Below are 20,556 nucleotides of genomic sequence, written 5' to 3'. Positions count from 1 at the left end.
ATGATGAAAATTAAGAGAAGAATGCAACGTTTTTCAAATGGGAAAATTTAATTCTTGTTGAAACCGCTCATTTCCCAAACAAACATTGACATTTCAGTGCGATATTGGCATATTGCCAAATCTAAAAAATGAAAGAGGGCAATGCCGGAACAACCCTAACACTATCACACAAAAAACGCCATGACATCATTACTAACATGTGGCATTGAGCTATTTTTAGATAAGACAAACAAAAGAGTGACTGATCAATCTTGCAAGTTGATTAGTAGGAAAAAGAAACCTAACATACAATCTTGAAAACTAAACAAACAAATAAATCAAATTGTATAACACCAACAGAGTTGGCTGCAACAGACCAATGCCTAGAAAAATGATGCGGAATTCACCTTTACTGGACACCGGTCTCTGTTTTTGGCAACTTTCTAGCTTAAAAGACAAGATAAAGAAAGTTCTATGGCTTTGGTTTCACACGACAAAATGTGAAGCTACAATTGCTGTTCTTTTACAAAACATCTACAATGTAAATCTTTTTCCTAAATGAAATCTACAATCTATATATCTTACAACACTTTCAAGTGGATCACTGAATTTTCATCTTTTTTCATTTTGATATAAATATAGCAACAAAACACAAGAGTGTTTTTTTTATTAAGGAAGAACAAAAAGAAAAAAAGAAAAAAAAAAAAAAAAAAGAGTATGGATTCTGCATGTAAAGAGGTTCTGGGTGCATAGCTTTCAATAGGATGAAGTATGAGCACGCCAATTGTCAGCAAGAGTGAGGGCACGCTCTCTGGAAGATTGTGGGAGTTGATGAAGTATAGCACGCTTCACATGAGATGCTGCCGTCTCACCACCACGCTCCGCCAGTTCCAAGTATACCACAGCCTTCAGCATCTGTTCTTCCTGTTAATCAAGTACAACAATCTCAAGGTCAGCCTGAAAGAACAGAGCTTCAAAAACAAGAGATGGTCAGAATTTGAAAACAAGCCGATACAATACTCCCTCCATCCCGCTAGAATAGAATGTCCAATTAAACATTTGATCATCTTCTAAAATACACTTCAACAAACTAGAAGATAGAATAATAAAGCAGCCGCGAAGTTTCATTAATGCACTCATAAAACACTCGAACTTCCATTAGGTTTTCATATAAAGTAATCTACATGGTCAAAGTGACCAGCACGTAAGCTGCCACGTTTCCATTTTCTCGGCATGGACAGGTCACATCACCTTAACATAATTTATTTATTTTTAGTAAGGAACGAATCGGGTTTGGAGGATACTGTCATCACAGTTAGACAGCCTACAGATGGTGAAGAAAATTACTTTGAAACATATTTTAGTTTTGGATTGGATTTAGGTATGAGAATACTACTTCCAACCCCCATCTCAGTTCCTAAACTAGAAAGGCCTCATCTATAGGTTGTCTCATTGTGATTTATTTATAAATGTAGTTGTAGTTACCAAAAATAAAGTGAGTCCATGCTCAAACTGAGCTTTTCTATGTCCATGATCAGCAGCAAGCTTCATCCATTTCCTTGATTGTTTATGGTTTTGCGAGAATCCCCTCCCTAAAGAGTAGCACAATGATACATAATACATTGCACGTACACATCCACCCTCTGCAGCTCTTAAATACCACCTCGCCTGTTCAAATACATGACAGAACTACATGAATGCTGAATCCATCTCTACAAAAAAATCACTACTTCACAAATTGTGGAATTTTTGTATTTACACAAAGGAAGGTCACTGCTTGAAACTTAACGACATCATTCAAAGAGACAAACATATGTTAAACATAATAAAATAGGTCTAATATGTCTTGTCCATGTACCGTTTGTAAGTTCTGAATGCATGATCGGTGAAGACACTAAGATGCAATAATGGACTTATTTACTTAATGCAAGGAGAAATGGAAGTTTGGTCTAGAAAATGAAGAGTGCCTGTAAGTATGATAATGGAATAAGAGATGAAAATTTAGCAGCATACCGCCTCAGACAGATTCTGGTTCGTTTCACTATCCCGATACAAACATAGGGCGAGCTGGTACTGCCCCCGGATATTGCCAGCAACAGCAGCTTGATGTAACCATTTAACAGCTTCCTTCACGTTAGGCGGATCAGCTGCATTTGTCGAGGTAAAACGTTTGAAAATTTATACATCTATAATACCTTTCAATAACAAAAGAAGATAACCGTTTAGACCATAATTATATAATCAACAAATAAAACATTTAAGCAAGATGGTGGAACAAGATAGCATATTAAAGACATATGTGCTAGTCATTGCAAAGCTGATGAGCTCAAGTCTTTTAGCTTAAAGAATGTAGATACAAAATCCACAATATGCAAGAGTTTGTTCATAATCAACAATACAGTGATTTTAAAACCATGCTCTGTTCCACAAGCTCAACCACTAGAAATCTTAGTGACCAGAATATCATATTACACAAAAATCATTCATGGTCAACCACTTAATGTCCACAAAATTACCATAATAATTCCAAGCAGTTTCAAAATACATCAATCAAACAACTAACATAGTATCATACCTGAAACGAACAAAACATCAAAAACTAAACAGATTTAAATAATATTCACGACAAGGAACTTCTTCATAAAATTCACAAACTCGCACTCAACTAGACAGCCCTGGTAATGGTGATTAGATTGCAAGAATTCATAACCAACAATAAAACCTTATAGCATATATTGTAACCTGATTTCTCAAACTACTGCAGTGCATATAACTCTTATGACTTGCAAGTTGCAACTAGTGATATGGAACAGGTTTTGAAAACATAACAACTTAGATGACTTATATTATACGTCAGCTAAAAAATACCGATTACCTGATGAACAAGACACCACATATATGATGAATAACCCATTATTATGAAAAAAAATTAGATTCTTTTAGCACGAAAATCAATTTTGATGACCGCAAAATCCAAATTTTTCAACACGGAACCGATTATATGACACAAAATTTGATTTTTCAACAACAGAAACAACTTGAAACATATTTCAACAGCCTTCCCATCCTTCTCACCAACTGGGCCCTTTTTTCGTAACCATATAGTAGCATATATCTTACACATATACATATAGAAATATAGACTGAATAGGAATATATATAGATATACCTTGAAGTAAAGAAATCCCCAAATTGCATTGGGCAGCAGGATTTCCCAATTCAGCAGCTTTTCTATATAACTCAACACCTTTCTCTTTCTTTCCCATTTCCCAATACACCAACCCAGCATCCACCATGGCGAGTGTACTCCCACGCGCCGCCCCTTTCAAGAAAGAATCCAAAGCCTTCTCCATATTCACTTTGACTCCGCCACGCCCATGCTTAAACCGTTTCCCCCACCTCAAAAACACCATGGCTTCTCGCAACGGCCGTAGCCCGTCTCGCCATGACTGGCACACCAACGACGTCGTTTTGAGGTCTGGTAGTGTGAAATTTGCGGCGATTTTTATTAGTATGTCGTTCGGTAACGCTGTGAAATCACGGGTGTTGTGGTCGGATTGATTACGGCGTGATGAGGATCGGAAGTCGTGGATTCGGGTCGGGTTGTGGGTGTGCATATGGATTCGGGTCGGGTTTTTAATTGGGAATTGGAGGGTGGAAAAATGTGGGGTTTCGGATCGGTGTGGCCAGGTCTTTTCGTTCTTCATGATAAATTGGAGGGTGATTTGAGTGTGTGAGTGTTATGGGGCGGGCGGCGGTGGAAGGTGGTGGTCGGGTTGTGAGGATGGCGGTTACTACATATAAAAAAATTGGTGGTGCGTTTTGGGTAATTAATTGGGTGAGAGGGTGGAGGGAAAGCTTATCAGTTAGTTATTAGTACTAAGCTACTTATATATAAATAGTGTCGTTGGATTAACGAAAGGATTAGAGTCATGTAAGGTACTTTCTAAATGAATTTCATTTTCTGCAATGTAATTTTATATTTGTTTAACAAAATTGTTTATTTTATGTAATGTATTTTATAAAAATCTTTATTTGATTTGGGTTAAGTATATGACTATGTATATGGAGAATTGGAGATATATGTAACTTTTAATTTTTTTTAATTATGTGGATAAGTCTTTTGTCTTGTTCATTGTATGTAATTAACCAGCAAAATTAAATGAATTGTATAAGCAACCGGTTAGATGTTGACGTGGGAGTCCTTGATTGTGTCACGTCTCAGATGTCAGATGGTGTCACATTAGCATCCAGCCTGTTGCTTATATGATTCGTTCAATTTTATAAGTTAATTATATATAATGAACCGGATGAAAGACTTATCCACATAATTGAAAAAAGATAAATAAATTAAAAAAAAACCCTACATACATCTTAAATACTTAGGTGATGTATTTTTTCTTAAAACAACTATATTATTATATAATTAAAGACAAGTTTTTTGGAAAAAAAATTAAGAGTTAAAAAATTTCTTCAAAATATACCAAATTTCTCCTTAAAATAAAATTTTCATTTTCAAAATTAAAAAAACCCGTCAGTCCCGACGCCGGATTCAAAATGAGAAGAGAAAGTATCTAAAGTTTGAATTCTTTTCAAAACTCCAAATTATATAAAGTATTTAATCTATTTTGTTATTGATGATTAACATTTAGGTAACGAAGCTTGACGGAGTATTAAAAGTGGGTCACATGCCAGTCACGTAAGGGGTAAAACGGTCTTTTCACACTACTTTTTCTTCCTCAAACTTTATTTTTAATCTTAAAATAAAAAAAAAATAAAAAATTTATTCTACGAAGAGATTCAACTAGATCAACTGATCTTCAACAAAAACATATATTGATAACACATGAAAATCACAATACCTCAAAATAATCAAAACTCATATATCTTCTTTGTTAAAAACAAAATCTATATCTATATATGTAACACCCGTCATTTAAAACATGGATTTTGAAAAACTTTGCCATACGGCGTTTAAAATGTAGCGGAAAAGATCACTTTAAAAACTGCCCCATCCGTAACTGATGGTATCTTTCATAAATGGTGTTACTAATGTGAATCATCAAAACAATAAAAGTAAAATCCAAGTCATGGCACCAACATAAATGCCATTATTATTACATGCATCATAAATCATAAATAAAGTAGCCAAACAACGGCTAAAAGGTGAAGTCTAAGCATTCAATGTCTAATGCTAATCTTCTTTATTACTTCTACCCATCTCACCAAACTAATCTTTTCCTAGCTCAAGCTTGCTTATCCTGAAGGCACAACATTTTCAAAAGAACAAGTGTTAGCTAATAAATTAGCTAAGTAAGATAACATGATTTGAAAACATTTGCCATTTCATAATATATTAACAAAAACGTGTCATAAGAGTTAATATCACATACATAACATATAACACAATAGGATCATCATATACCTAATGTGCCTAACTTTTCTTTCATATTTTTCGTTCATTACTTTATATATTTTCCTAGACATAGGCTAAGTGACTTGTGCCACTTACATGAGGATGTGGGGTTGTGTGTAGGCGGTCATAGACCATACATGGAGTTCTCACACCCGACATGATGGGTAAACCATAAGGTGGTCCATTGACGTCGTTAAGGAAAGACAATGTCTATCCAACTGAATAAACCGTTTATGCCTTTACGCATTGGTGGTTAGTTACTCCACCCGAAATATTCAAACATAACTATGCAACGGGAGGTATCATGATTCCCAAACCACATGACCACGTACGCACTAGCTCCTTGGAACTAGCACGGGTTAAGCTTCACACAAGACTTTACATATGCTCGAGACTTATTAATTATATTAGCTTAGGCTAACTTTCACCTAAACTAATCACATATAATTATCTTTACCTCTAGGGCTGTAACAACCGTCTCAGAAATGTTCTAAATAAGTTCTTTGAATCGTACTATCGCCATTAGAACGGCTAGACAGTTCAATCTATGTAAGTTCTTGACGTGCTTAAGACCAAATTATGTGCTTATATGAAGGTCATTTTGATCTTAAATCTTGGTTTATATGACGAGTTTAGGATTAAGTGCGATGAAATATTAATGTTCGGTTCGTAAAAGTTCGTGTTCATAAAAGTTCTAGTTCAAAATGTTCGCAAATAGTCCTTGCATTTGTTGAGTTCATTTATTATGGGAAGGTATAAATAAAAAAGAATGGAAAACCCTAGAGAGAGAAACAACATTATTCATCTTCTTCCACTATTCACCTCTCTCACTAAAACACACACAAAAAAACCTTAAAACACACACAAGAGCATCTCTTGATTTTGAATTATTAAATCGAAATCGTTTGTACTTTTAGCATCCTTGTGATAATCAAAACATACTTCTTGAATCATTTCACAGGTAACAACAACATTTGATGGGTTTTTGATCAAATTAAAAATGTACTTTTTCAAGTTCATGTTCTTGATGATTTAGTCCAATTTTTGAATGAAAATCGTGTTAATGATTAATGGGTTTGTGTCTAAATGTGTTTAACAACATTTGTGTGAACAAATTTGGGTCATAACATGCTGTAATCTACAAAAACCATTTTTGAATATGAAGGTACAACTTGATCTTGAAGCCACAACTTGTTCATGTGATATATTGATCTTGTAAACCAGTAAATGTGTTAGTAAATGATGTTATTGTGTATATATGTACTAGTGCTATGTCCAAACAAGTCCGGAAATCGATCTAGACCTTATTGTCGTGCTTGTACCTGTTCTTGATCTCAAAACGGTCCTGCTAGGACGATCTTGATGCCTAGATCGTCCTAGGTCAGCCTTTTGGTACCATAGTGTGCTTGCTCGTTTGATCTTGTGTTGTGTTGTGATGTTGTTTCGTGGTTGTGGTTGAGAACCATGTACTTATTGGGTAACTGATCTTTTAGATTGGTTTCGCTCAAACAATCGTTCATGAGCTAGTAATGACCATGTACTTGTTCTTGATCTTGAATCTTGTCTACTAAAACGATCCTGACTTAGAACATTGAAACGATCTTGAACTCAGTCACCTAAGACGATCTTGAACTAGCATTGGGACGATCTTGACCTAAGTAACTTGAAACGATCTTGATCTTGTTCAAACACCTAAAACGATCTTGTACTTAAAACCTAGGACGATCTTGTACTTAAAAACTAGGACGCTCTTGTACTTAAAACCTAGGACGATCTTGGCTAGTAACCCTAGGATGATTCAGATTCAAATTGTACCCTAGAACGATTTTGATCCAACTTGTACTATAAAAACGATCTTGGTTCATCTAAATCCATATTCGTAACAATTCACGTGCCTCAATACGATCTTGTACATCTAGAAAACTAAACGATCATGTTCCATAACTTAATCATTAAAGTGCAAGTTCCATATACAACTACATTAAGTTCTTAAGACTAAAGATCATTATTAAAGACATGTTCAACTCATTAACATTATAATTACATGTGTGTGAATTCAAAGACGTTCAGAACGAGTCTAGTTCGAGTACTTAAAGTTCATTCAAACTCTTTTTGAGTCAAAACGTTCAAAGATCATCAAGGGCCAAATCATCAGTTTATCAAGGACATTTCAGTGAATAATTAATCACATGAACTAATATACGTACTTATTTATGATCAATGACATGTACTTAGGCTTCCATCAAGAAGTGCTTGGATTTTGATAGATATAACCTATCTATCTCTGTGCTTGTTCTCTGTGCTTATAAATTGTGCTTGTACCAGATCACTGTGAGTTCACTAATCCCCCTTTCGTACATTTTGTTCAAGTTCCTTTTCGTTCTTAATTGGGAATTGGAGGGTGGGAAAATGTGGGGTTTCGGATCGGGTCGGGTTTTTAATTGGGAATTGGAGGGTGGAAAAATGTGGGGTTTCGGATCGGTGTGGTCAGGTCTTTTCGTTCTTCATGATAAATTGGAGGGTGATTTGAGTGTGTGAGTGTTATGGGGCGGGCGACGGTGGAAGGTGGTGGTTGGGTTGTGAGGATGGCGGTTACTACATATAAAAAATTGGTGGTGTGTTTTGGGTGATTAATTGGGTGAGAGGGTGGAGGGAAAGCTTATCAGTTAGTACTAAACTACTTATATATAATAGTGTCGTTGGATTAACTAAAGGATTAGAGTCATGTAAGGTACTTTCTAAATGAATTTCATTTTCTGCAATGTAATTTTATATTTGTTTAACAAAATTGTTTATTTTATGTAATGTATTTTATAAAAATGTTTATTTGATTTGGGTTAAGTATATGACTATGTATATGGAGAATTGGAGATATATGTAACTTTTATTTTTTTTCTTTAATTATGTGGATAAGTTTTTTGTCTGATTCATTATATGTAATTAACAAGCAAAACTAAATGAATTGTATAAGGAACCGGCTACATGTTGACGTGAGAGTCTCTGATTAGGTCACGTCTCAGATGTCACATGGTGTCACGTTAGCATCCAGCTTGTTGCTTATACAATTCGTTCAATTTTATAAGTTAATTATATATAATGAACTGGATGAAAGACTTATCCACATAATTGAAAAAAGATTTTAAAAAAATACATATTTATCTTACATCATTAAAGCAGCAAGGTTGGATCAAGTGGTTAACATATTTGCATCTGGAGACAGATGTCATTGGTTATATCCTCATCCCTTGCAAGGCCGGAGGTCCTTTTCTATCTTTAGATAGAACCTAGAAGCAGTCTCTTTACACCGTCGTGGTAGGGGTAAGGCTGTCTACAGTTTAATCTCCCCCATACAGCGTCAAGGTATTGGGACCCAAACCCTGTGTAAGACGGCATTGGGCGTTACTTACTTACTATTAAAGATAAGCTTTTTGGAAAAAAATTAAGAGTTAAAAAACTTCTTCAAAATATACTAAATTTCTCCTTAAAATAAAATTTTTATTTTCAAAATTAAAAAAAATATATATGAGAAGAGAAGAGAAAGTATCTAAAGTTTGAATTCTTTTCAAAACTCCAAATTATATAAAGTATTTAATCTATTTTGTTATTGATTATTAACATTTATTATACCATATTTATGTTATTCACCCAAAATTTATATTCTATTATCATATATTCTGTCACATAAAAACATAACAAATTATTTACTATAATAATCTAATAAACATGTATTAGATTCTTCGTTGTAAATTAAAACTATATATTGTTGTTGCATTATAATTAAAATTATCAACAAAAAGTTAACTTAGCAGTAAAGGACTCACTTGATGATCTTTAGATCTCAGGTACGATCCCTCACTTAGCACAAAAAAATTTTCTTTAAGTTATCCGTTACCAACGAAGCCTAAACCCACATGTGAAGTTATAAAGATACGAGTTCGATCTTTCGGAGAGCCCAGATCATGTAGTGATTAGGATAAAGGTATTATACTGGAATGATATTGCTCTACGAGGTAAGCCGATGGGTAATCTAATTGTGGTGGAATACTGCTTACGTAGGGTACATGGTGCATATTTCGTTACTTGACTTTTCAAAAATAAAATATGTTTGAAAATGAGTACGACATTAATAGTTGTTATTGTATTTCTTTTAAAATAATGAATATAAAAATAATAATAATTTGATTGAGACAGATACATTAATTTACTTGTAAATTAACTTTCTATTTTCTATTTCTTTTTGAACATAAAAGGTTTTTTTTAAAAGAAGGTTTTTTTTAAAAGAAGAAAATTAAAGAAGAGCGACCTCGGCGGTACAATTAGTGAGTTGATTTAGTTTAAAATTTTTTAGACCTCGTGTAAATATTAATAACTGACAATGAGGTTGGTGACTCATTGGTAAGGTCTTTAACCTTAGGAATATCCACTTAGATTCGAGTCTCACTACTCACATTTATGCGTGGATTAATAGGATTTTTTCAAGAGTTTGGGTTTTCAAGCATACATGTAATTTAGTAGTAAGCATAGGATAAAATGTCGTTTAAAAATAATATATCAAGAACTATATTACTAGTTTTTTTTTTCCACAAAATTTCAGCTTTGGGAAAAATATATAATGTAGTTTACATGGACTCCGTACACCTCGGAAATTATTAGGTAGATGTAAACAAATACTCGTATAATATAGAATTTAGGAATGTCAATCTCATAGCTTCCAAGTGCTTGTCATGTTCAATTATTTTTATTCTCTTTTTTTAATTTATTTATATTAATCAACATGATGTAATAATTTTATAATATAAATTTGGCAGGATGTTTGTATTCTAATAATAAGATAATCCACTATGTGGACCCCGATGGTGAGTTTTTCTCAAGGTCTCAGGTTCGAGTCTTGAGTTTCTCATCTCAAGGTATTTTCCATGATAAAGGGGTTGGAGGCCCAGCAAATTGCTGGTTAAAATTACATCCAATACGTCTAAATCGAAACTAACTTTACAAAAAATAATCGGATGTTAAATTTTATAAAACACAAAGTGAGATTTAAATAAGAACGATTAACTTGCCATCACTTTAAAGCATATATTAGATTAACGAAAAATAAAACATAAACGATAAAGAAAACGAAATTTGGTTAATTTAATGATGACGTGAATGAAGATACTTCGAGTGTGTACACATCAATCAATAGAGGGAATACACAAAAGTACGTAAAATAATAACAAAGCACCCAATAGCCGGAGTGGGTGAACTATACAAGCATAGTGTATATCGATAAACAAGCACGACTTACATCCTCGAGTACCCTCTATTGTCTTCGTATTGCCCCATGAATGCATCGTTGAACTTCTTGAAACTGTCCATGATTGCAGGCATGTCCTCCTCAGCAGGCAAGATAGTTGTCCTCAAATGGAATACCCTATTGAACAAACCGAAATGAATCATTGTAAATGTACATCACAAGCAAACAATCTTGCAAGATTTGAGTTTATACAATCTTTTTTGCATAAGTGCAGAAAAAAAGGTGTATTGAGTAAGAACGGACGTCTTTGGATGGGTGGTGAAAATATAATGTTGAAACGCCATCACAATTAACATATGACATCTTTGTTGAAAACTGCTAATTCTGTCAATTAAATATAGTCCATTGTGAACAGTACTTACCCTTCCTTTTGGCCGAAACCTGAGCCAGGGACAGTTGAAATGCCAGTGGCTTCTAAGAGCTTGAGGCAGTAGAAAACATCAGGAACTTTGCCGGCTTGTTTTGCAGCTTCAATTGCTTTTGGAGGTAACTTTATTTGCGGGAATGAATACATGGCACCTGATCCCAATTTGTTCCAAGAAACAAAAAGATCAAAAAATAGAATTCAATAACGATAAGAGCAGTAGTTCTGTTAGAAAAGGCTAACCTTCTGTGAAATTACAAACAACATTTTTGCAACTGTTGAATCCATCAGTCATCATGTGTGCTCTCTTCCTTAGTGATTCAAGGATACCCTTACTGCATTGATTAACCAATAAAACTTTACAGATAACTAATACATTGGATATAAGGACCACATTATAATGATAATCATCAAAGTTCTTTAACTACATGATCTTGAAACTGTACACATTTTTATATCATGATGACTTTTGACCTGTTTGACATAGTCATTATTTAACCAGATTTTAATTTGACCCATTTGAGTCAATATACCGAAATGACACATTTCTAAGGAACGGGTCAACTTTTTCATCTGTAATACTATTGATTGGAGTCATGGAAATGAATAAAATCAGGCAATTAAACTAAATAAGTGATCTCACCTCTCTCTAAGAAACTGTTCATACGAGATATCACCAGGTTTTGGGGGGCTGACCATTACTCCCATCTATTAAAAGCTTAAATCGATTAATTAATGGGAATATATACGCATTCTCAATATACTAGTTAAATTTAACTTACAAATATCTGCCCAGGGACATTGGGACTGAGTGATATAGAAGCAACTTTGTATATTTCATCAACAGTCTGCAAAACCAGATGCAAATTTTATAAAGATGGGTTTCAAAGTTGGCTTGGAATTGAAAAGGAGTAAATTTATAATTTAGACCCTTTCCCTGAACTGGTATGGAACAAAGAACTTGGCACATCCCAAAAGGGATCATGAACTTCAATTACTCTCGGATTCATCATGAAATACTATATGTGTGTCCCTCTTTGAGGGATCAAGCTTATAAACAAAATGAAGCATATGGTAATACCTGGGGAGGGATGTTTGTCATCTCAAAGTATCCACCACGCTGTCCACATTCACCTAAGAATCCTTTCGACACAGTATGGAAAGAAATAAGTTGGAGCTCCTTGCTAATTGGTGTGCCCATGTCCAACAATACCTTCAAGTGCAACAAACAGTAAGAATAACAAGTCATTGGTGTTCCTCCACAATATCCTAACACACTCAACTTCAAGGAAAGTTTCGTATTTGACTATTGAGGTCAACATTAATTTACACATTCATGGCATGAAATATTCTTGTTTGTAATAATATACGTTAGTTAGTTTAAAAAGATATATCAAATTTTTCCTTGAATAAATCCAGGAAATATCTAGAATCTTAATGAATACCTTTCTGGAACTTATAAATGGACGTTCATCCTGGTAAACATTCTGTTGATAAACTTCATCCCCAAGCAAGACCAAATTCTCTTGGTAACAGAATCTCAGTATTTCCCGGAGATTATCCACACTAAGACATTGTCCAGTAGGGTTTCCAGGGTTTATAATCACCATTGCCCGTACCTAATCATAATTATAAACTTGCTATCACAATTCAGAATCAGGGGCAAACTTCAACTCTTATGAATAATCGGGTCGATTTGGGTTATACTTTGTCATCAACAGGCCAAATAATAATTTTATTATTAAACCTCAATTTTTGTTTCAGACGTTAGATTATCATTGTAATAACAAACATTTTAGTCATATCTAGAAGATTAAATATAGTAATGAGGTTCAAAAAGAGAAGGCAAACAGAACTTGCAGATCAGCCCGATAGCACGTTTTAAAGGAGCAAAACCATCGTGACTAATAACCCAACCCGCCGGACCAGCCAATTTGTCACCTCGACTCAAGCCTTTCCTAAGTGTAGCTAGATTCAACTGAGATACGCGTTGCCATTAAAAAAAACTTATTTTTGCTCTAAAAATTTCATGCATGCCACCATAGCACGTCAGTGTGTCACTGGCAAAAAAAAATTAAGCCTGAATCTTCTTTCATGAGCCAAGCAATCTTGGTTCAGCTTAATGGCAAATGGTATACTTTTTATTTTGTGGGTCTCACCCAGTTTCATGATAAGATGAGAGATAATGGGATCAATTAAATGACTACGGAAATAGAATAAACAACGAAATCATACAGTTATTCCTTTAGAGCGAGCTTCTGCAACAGACTGGCGAAGGTTGTGGATGTCCAGACCCCAGTTAGCTGTCTCTTCCAGGTAATATGGTACAAGTGAACCACCAAACAAAGATATGGCAGCAGAGTATAGTGGATACTGAGGGACTGGAACCAGAATCTAAAGAAACGAACTATACATTAATTATGATTCGGGAGCTACATATATATTTTAGAAGAATCATTATCGCAATGACAAATAATAAAAGTTGGAACCTCTGTACTATGTAAATAAAAGCACACAAAAAGACACAAAATAAGGAAAGAACCATAAGGAGGGAAATTCTCCCATCATTAGCGAGACTTTACCAACCTACCATAGTAAACATTTTTCTTACATATGAGTATATCTCAACTCAATCTCATCAAGTTTAGCTGGTAAATAAGGTTATTTCAATATGCTTCTTTAACAGATTTATTAAAATGTAGACTTGAATAACATACTTTCCTATTAAATCAATCTTAACATAAAAGCGATCACAAAATATGGTTTTTAATTCTTATAAATGAACTGGTTGTGACACTTCAAGGCAAACGTGTTGTGAATTATGTATCCCAGAAATAGAAGACTTCCTTTAATGTTTAAGTGTTCAACACTAAAGAGTAATTGAAGAGAAAAACTACATACCCCGTCACCTGAGCCACGAATAACTGTTTGCAAAATCTGCATTACTCCTTTACTGGCACCATCAGTGAGATATATGAGTTCTGGATCACTGTCACACAGATAACAATAATGTTAGTTCAGATGCCAATAAATGAAATGCACCAACTTTGTGAAGAAAAAAAAAACATACAGATGACCATCCTCCATCCAAAACAAATATGAAAATTAATTAGGCAGTTTCAACAAGGGATTAGTTTCCTGGAATGTAAGAAACTTTGAACGAATGTCTATAGTAGGAAATAACTAAAGTTGTGTGTATTGTATGTAAACAACTCGAAATAATGTTTATTGTATGTAAGAATTTTGTTTCAGCCAATTAAAATCTGACAAGTGGCACCTGTATATGGTTGCCACGTATGTTTTCTTACATACAATAAACATTTTTTCGAGTTTCTTACATACAATACACACAACTTTAGTTTTTTCCTACTATAGACATTCGGTCAAAGATAGTTACATTCCAGGAAACTAATCCCTTTTAACAAATATAAGTTTAAGAAATATTCAATCTGGAAAAAAGGTTATAAACCTTAAACTAATTATCAGATTATTACGAACATTTCATTTGAAATTTATCACCTTGGATAACCATCACGTCTGCTGATGAATTCAGCAACTTCTTTCCTTATTCCAGGGAGTCCACGAGAATCACTGTAAGCACCTAAAGGATCAATAAGACATTGTTACTCCAAAAAAAGAGATAAAAGGAAGATTAAATGGTATAATAATATTTAAAAGACTAAGGAATACCTAGCCCCCCTGATGTATAAGATAGATAGAGTTTAGCTTTTGCAATTGCATCAGCCGGGAAAAGAAGTCCAACATTTGGATCATCAAGTAGAAATGGAGCCTGGCAAAGAGCAACCACCTGCAGCCATATATATAACCTTTCTTGTTAATTATATGGAAGTATGGAACTTCTGTAAATCAATGTATCTGAGTTGAAATGGGTCATTATTATTCATTACACTACAAAATGGTGAGTGTGGGATTGGGTTGGCCCAATTACACTTATTTGTCCACTTATTGCATGTTTTCAGAAATAATGTATGCATTGACTGTCACTACAATTATAATCAATTAAACAGTTAGGAGGTTGTATGCACTGAAATTCTGAAAATAGCCTTCAGGCAACTTCCTATCTGTTTGACCCATTCCAATCTAAGCTAGTATTTATGTAAATTGACCCATCTCGGATTCTCAGATAAAAGCAGCCCCAATTGGCCGAGACATCGGTAACATAACTATTTACACACACAATAATACAAAAGATAATTTTTTTGTTTACTTTAATTAGCACAGACCTGACGAGGGAATGTTAGAGGCTTCTGTCCCAGAGCATGAGGATTGCCCACATTGGTGAAGATAATCTGAAAAGATATAATTTCCATAACAAAAAAAAATTATATCAATATCTCGATTAAGAGTTAGAGCGTCAAATGTTTTAAACATGTGATGTGAGGAGAAATGAAGATGATAAGTTATAAACTATGGATTCAAATGATATCATTCACAGAAAACTGAATCCGGTGAAAAAATAACACAAATTTTCATTTATAGGGGTAACTAGTACTACCTTTTTGCCTTCTTTTTGAAGCTCAGAGGCACGAAGATACAGCTCACCTCTTACAGCATACTGAGCTTTCTTCACATTTTCATTGATCTGGTCATAGTCCAACGCTTTTCGTGACATGATTTGTGGTTCAAATTTCTCAATCACTTGTTAGCCTGAATATGTTAACAGAATCATATGAATACATTCAGCAATAGAGAAACACTAGAAAGTTTTTACAAGTTCTAAAATTATCATCATCAAGTCCAATTTCCTACATTTTATTCTAATATCAAAATATACACGACCGACAATTGTCGGGCCTGGATTTCTTACACGGTGACCTGGCGGCCATACAAAGTGTCCACGTTTACATAACAAGACATAAGTTTTCCAACATTGACTTTAAAAACAAAAACTATATGTAACATTTAACTTAATACAGAATTTTGCCCCAACTCAAAATCCCAAACACTACAAATACCAGTTTCGAAAAATCGACCGAATTCATGAAGTTAGATTAGCAAAGTCTTAACACTAAAAAACAAACTTTCATACATGAGAAAACCATGATCAATTTATACAAAGCTAATATAAACAACATAAGAGCCCTAAATCAAGAAATCACCTAACATACAAATAACATAAAAAAGATTAAAAATTTCACAACCAACATACTAAAAGACAGTAACCATTAATCTACAGTTACAAATTTCTAAATAACCAATTATTCAAAACACATAAAATGAATAATTAAACGACCACTTCTTGGCCTAGTGGTCCGAAAAGCGTCTTAATCAAACCATTTATTCGAATCTCACTAGGTAACACATCAAAGGACCAGCAGGAAAAGATTCGGAAACTACATCTTAACACTTTTATATACACAAAGTTTAATATAAAGTGATACCTTAATTAAGGAGAGCAAAATGTGAAATTTGCAACAAGTGTTTGTATATGTGTGTGTGTGTAAGTATAGAATTAGAAAGAAAAAAGGTGGAGGAGTGTGACAAAATATAGTAAAAGGAAAGACTGACAACCACTGAAATGTTCTGTGGATTGATTGATTATAATATTTTGGAGGTTTATTTGTTTTTTTTTTTAAATTTGTTTAGTCATATATACATTTGATTTTTTGGGTTTGGGATAAATATTGGTGTGGTGTGAGATGAAACAATGAAAATATGGTTCATATTGTTTCTCTTTCGCCATCTACATTCTTGTCTTCACCTTATCATACCCTTTTGTGATATGCATATGTTGTCATAGTCCAATAATGGCATCTTTGGACTAACATAAGCTATGTGTCAATGTTTAGATGGGATAAGTGATTTATTTCTATTTTTTTGGTATTTTTTATATACTTTAAATGCAATTATTTGACTAATATGTCTTTCTATTTCACTTTATCCCTTACCAACATCTCTAAAATATATACATATATATTGTGGTAAAGATTTCTTTGTAAGTATGGCAATTATTTTTTATTTTAAATATATGTAATTTTTATGTTATCTTTATTCCCCTTTGCTTGCTTCCACGACCACCATCACCAGCAGCTGTCACTATTCGTCGTCACTACCAGCACACCACCAATGTTATCGCTATGCCACTGTATCGTGCAGACATATGTCTAGTATTTCTAATGTTCAAATCCTACTAACTTACTAAGTATTATTTTCAGATATTATAGTCAACATACTCGCTATCATATTAACTAAACATGGAAAACATTCTTGATTACTAGTTACTCTTCATTTTTTTTACTCCTTTTCTTTATTTTTATTATCGTGTTTTATATTAAATACATTATACAACATTTTAAGGATGAGCAAGATTACCGAAGTACCGAAGCCGAACCGGTACCGTACCCATAGGGATTCGGTATCGGTTTTAGAGATTTGGTGAAATCGGTTTCGGTACTAATCGGTTTGGTACCGGTTCGGTACCGGGAAACCGATTATTAGTATCAGTAAAGAGTTTTGGGGTTTTTCGGTTTCGGTATTTTTCGGTATCGGTACGGTATTGATACCGATACATACCGTACCGATACCCTCCGTACAACATTTTATTCATCCCCTTCTCCCTTTTAATTTCTCTAAATTAAACTTGATAACCCATAAATACCCTTCAATGTAATTATTTATTTTTAAGCCCTTGTTCAAATCATAACTTTTTTTGATACCCTTACGCTTCTCTTCCCACCCATAACAAATGCTACCGCGCCGTCACACCACTAACACTCAACAATACCGTCACATTTAACCGCTATTTTCTTAGAAATATTTTCATAACATGCGGATTTTTTTTTTGTTTTTTATGGGGCTTCATTCTTTTCATGTATGATTAGGCTAGATCTCTCAAAGTCTCAATATCAAGCTTATGGGCCTTCTTTCCTCTTTATTGCTTGCATTCCTTGTAAGTTATAACTTATAACGTAACACCTTAAGAGAATTGTTTAGAAATGACCGAAAAATCAACATAAAACATATTAAAGTCAATATAAAAGTATTTGTCATTGGGTTGATAGCGAGTGGCATAGAAACCCTTCAATGTAGGCTTTGTTCATGAGGAGACTCAGGTTTGAAATCAGAAGAAGTAAGAGTTTTACTTCCATTAGTTGTCGTATTGGGTGAGAGGGTTCTCTGATGTGAATCCGGTTAAAACAGTATAGTCTAAATCCCTCATTATCATGTTCGATCCCCCGTCACAAAAATATTTTAAGCATTTAAGATATTAAAAACATATACATGTATAGCTTTTTTTACCATGATAAATATATATATATGTATATATATATATATTGTTTTTTTAAGACGGACACCATTACTAAATATACCCAAACTGTGTATATAAGTTACATATATTACTTATTTCTTATATATTAATTAGTAATTACATTAATGAATTGACTTATGATGTGATACTACCTAAGATAAGTACTAAATAATTGATGATTTGTATTTAGTTTACAAATAGTGACGTTTTTGTCAACTCATTGGTTCATCGAAGTTTCACTAAATTAAAAAAAAAAAGAGAGAGAGAGTTGTAATTTGGATGATGACTAGACATGATATAATATAGTACATAAACAAGGTGATTATAAGTATTTAAAGATGTTAGTGGCGAAGACATCATTGTTGATATTATTTTTTGGGACGTGAGGGTTTTTTCCCGAACATTCCGTCGGTATATGAATTGAAGAAATCTCACCGTATAATGGTGACGCCTTGCATGTATCCTAGACAACGAGATTTTGACCATAAGCCGTTACAAGTATTCAGAGAGAAAAAACCAAAGGTTTGTCATCCTGAAGAATTAAACTCAAGACTTTAAGTAAAAACTGAAAGTGCCTCTGACCAACTGGGTTGTCCTTCATTGACTACGCATAATTGAGTTGATAGGCTTTTTAGCCTCTTTATCGTTTGCACACTCAATTTATCTTTCACGTGTTAATTCCCAGACAAATTGATCTGTGTTGTTCAAAAATTTTAAAAATTAACGTTTTTGTCGTTTTTATACTCTATAGGAAAAACGAAATGTATCAATATCTTTTTATAATCTATTCACTTAAGGTGAAATAAACTTTTTAAAAGAAAAAAGAATAGTGTTTAAATTTGTTTAGTTCTTTTTAGTGATTAATTAATGGAAGACCAACATACTTTACTTCTTGTACATGGTTGCCCATCAAATCAGAAAATTAAGTTGTATGACCAACATATTTTTCAAATTTGTATATAGTTGACCAAAAGTTTAACTTTTTACAGGTTACACTATTTTTTGGTGACGTGAAAACTATATGAAAATTAGCTGGCCTTTTTTATAGACACGTCGGATTCCCATCAAACATATACGTATATAAAATACGTAAACCGCTCATTTTTCCCTCAAATTCGTTTTCCCCCAAATCTTATTTTCCCCCAAATTGAACCCTAAATTAAATGTCGTCTTCTTCCTCTAACAATCTTCCATCTCATTGCGGTTGTAATCAACCACTGAAACTTCGCACTTCATGGACATCCCATAACCCTAATTTTCAGTGGTTGATTACAACCGTAATGAGATGGAACGTTGTTAGATGAAAAAGAAGAAAAAAACATTTAATTTATGGTTCAATTTGGGGAAAACAGAGATTTGGGGGGAAAATGGGCGGTTCACGGATTTTATATACATACATGCTTAATGGGAATCCGACATGTCTATAAAAAAAAGGCCAACTAATCTTCATATGATTTCCACGTCAGCAAAAAATAGTGTATCCGGTAAAAAGGTAAACTTTTAGTCAACCATATACAAATTTGAAAAGTATGTTGGTCATACAGCTTAATTTTATGATTTGATGAGGCAACAATGTAAAAGAAGTAAAGTATATTGGTCTTTCAGAGATTAATCCTTTCTTTTTTAACTTTATTTAATGATATTATTGCTTTAATATTATTTGTATATGCTATGTAAATTCGAATTAACATTTATATAATTTTTAATAATTATGAGTTGAGTTAGTGTTCTAACATGTGTCAAAACAACAATCATTGATTCGTTGTTTTTATTCTAACTTAAATTTGCAACTCATTTTTACTTATATCAAGCCACATTCAGACTCGTAAAACTAAAAAAAAATAAGAGTCATGACTTGTTTATTTTTTTAATCATTAAGTAATTGAATTGATAATGTGACAAAATAAATAAATGATATAACAACGTTATTTTTTATGTATTAAGTTACAAAAACAAACGTTTTTAAATAACTTAATAAATTAAATATTTTTGATTATGTTATAAATTTATTATTAATACAACAAACGCTACCTCATATAAAATTTCTCTTCGTTTTTAATATACGAGACAAAGTACCCGCATGTTGTGGCAGTGCGATGTTTGAGGTGATAGGTCATAAGTGTGATAGCCAAATGACTTAGCCGTCCAGGGTCTGTCATCGGATTTAAAAATTTGTCGAAAGTATATCGAATGACATCTCTAATGAAAGAGCATGAAATTTTAAGAACACT

The 20,556-nt window shown here is 33.4% G+C and overlaps 2 protein-coding genes across 2 annotated transcripts; both read right to left on the bottom strand.

Annotated features, from left to right (window-relative positions):
- Positions 1 to 512: 512 nt before the first annotated feature.
- Positions 513 to 3,831, bottom strand: LOC122583081 (F-box protein At1g70590). Its single transcript, XM_043755524.1, has 4 exons — positions 3,149 to 3,831; positions 1,993 to 2,126; positions 1,465 to 1,647; positions 513 to 903 (listed from the first exon to the last, which is right to left on the bottom strand). The coding sequence occupies exons 1-4, from the start codon at positions 3,684 to 3,686 to the stop codon at positions 736 to 738; spliced, it is 1,023 nt and encodes a 340-aa protein (XP_043611459.1). The 5' UTR covers positions 3,687 to 3,831; the 3' UTR covers positions 513 to 735.
- Positions 3,832 to 10,504: 6,673 nt separating this feature from the next.
- Positions 10,505 to 16,556, bottom strand: LOC122598267 (glutamate--glyoxylate aminotransferase 2). The gene is made up of 14 exons (XM_043770868.1): positions 16,458 to 16,556; positions 15,572 to 15,723; positions 15,300 to 15,365; positions 14,746 to 14,863; positions 14,575 to 14,656; positions 13,957 to 14,044; positions 13,291 to 13,449; positions 12,501 to 12,674; positions 12,137 to 12,268; positions 11,838 to 11,903; positions 11,699 to 11,763; positions 11,299 to 11,390; positions 11,054 to 11,210; positions 10,505 to 10,808 (listed from the first exon to the last, which is right to left on the bottom strand). The coding sequence occupies exons 2-14, from the start codon at positions 15,686 to 15,688 to the stop codon at positions 10,679 to 10,681; spliced, it is 1,446 nt and encodes a 481-aa protein (XP_043626803.1). The 5' UTR covers positions 15,689 to 15,723; positions 16,458 to 16,556; the 3' UTR covers positions 10,505 to 10,678.
- Positions 16,557 to 20,556: the final 4,000 nt, after the last annotated feature.

The sequence above is a fragment of the Erigeron canadensis genome, chromosome 1 (assembly GCF_010389155.1).
Source record: "Erigeron canadensis isolate Cc75 chromosome 1, C_canadensis_v1, whole genome shotgun sequence".
Lineage (NCBI taxonomy): Eukaryota > Viridiplantae > Streptophyta > Magnoliopsida > Asterales > Asteraceae > Erigeron > Erigeron canadensis.
The sequence above is the reverse complement of the archived record's forward strand: the minus strand, read 5'-3'. Positions and strand labels throughout refer to the sequence as shown.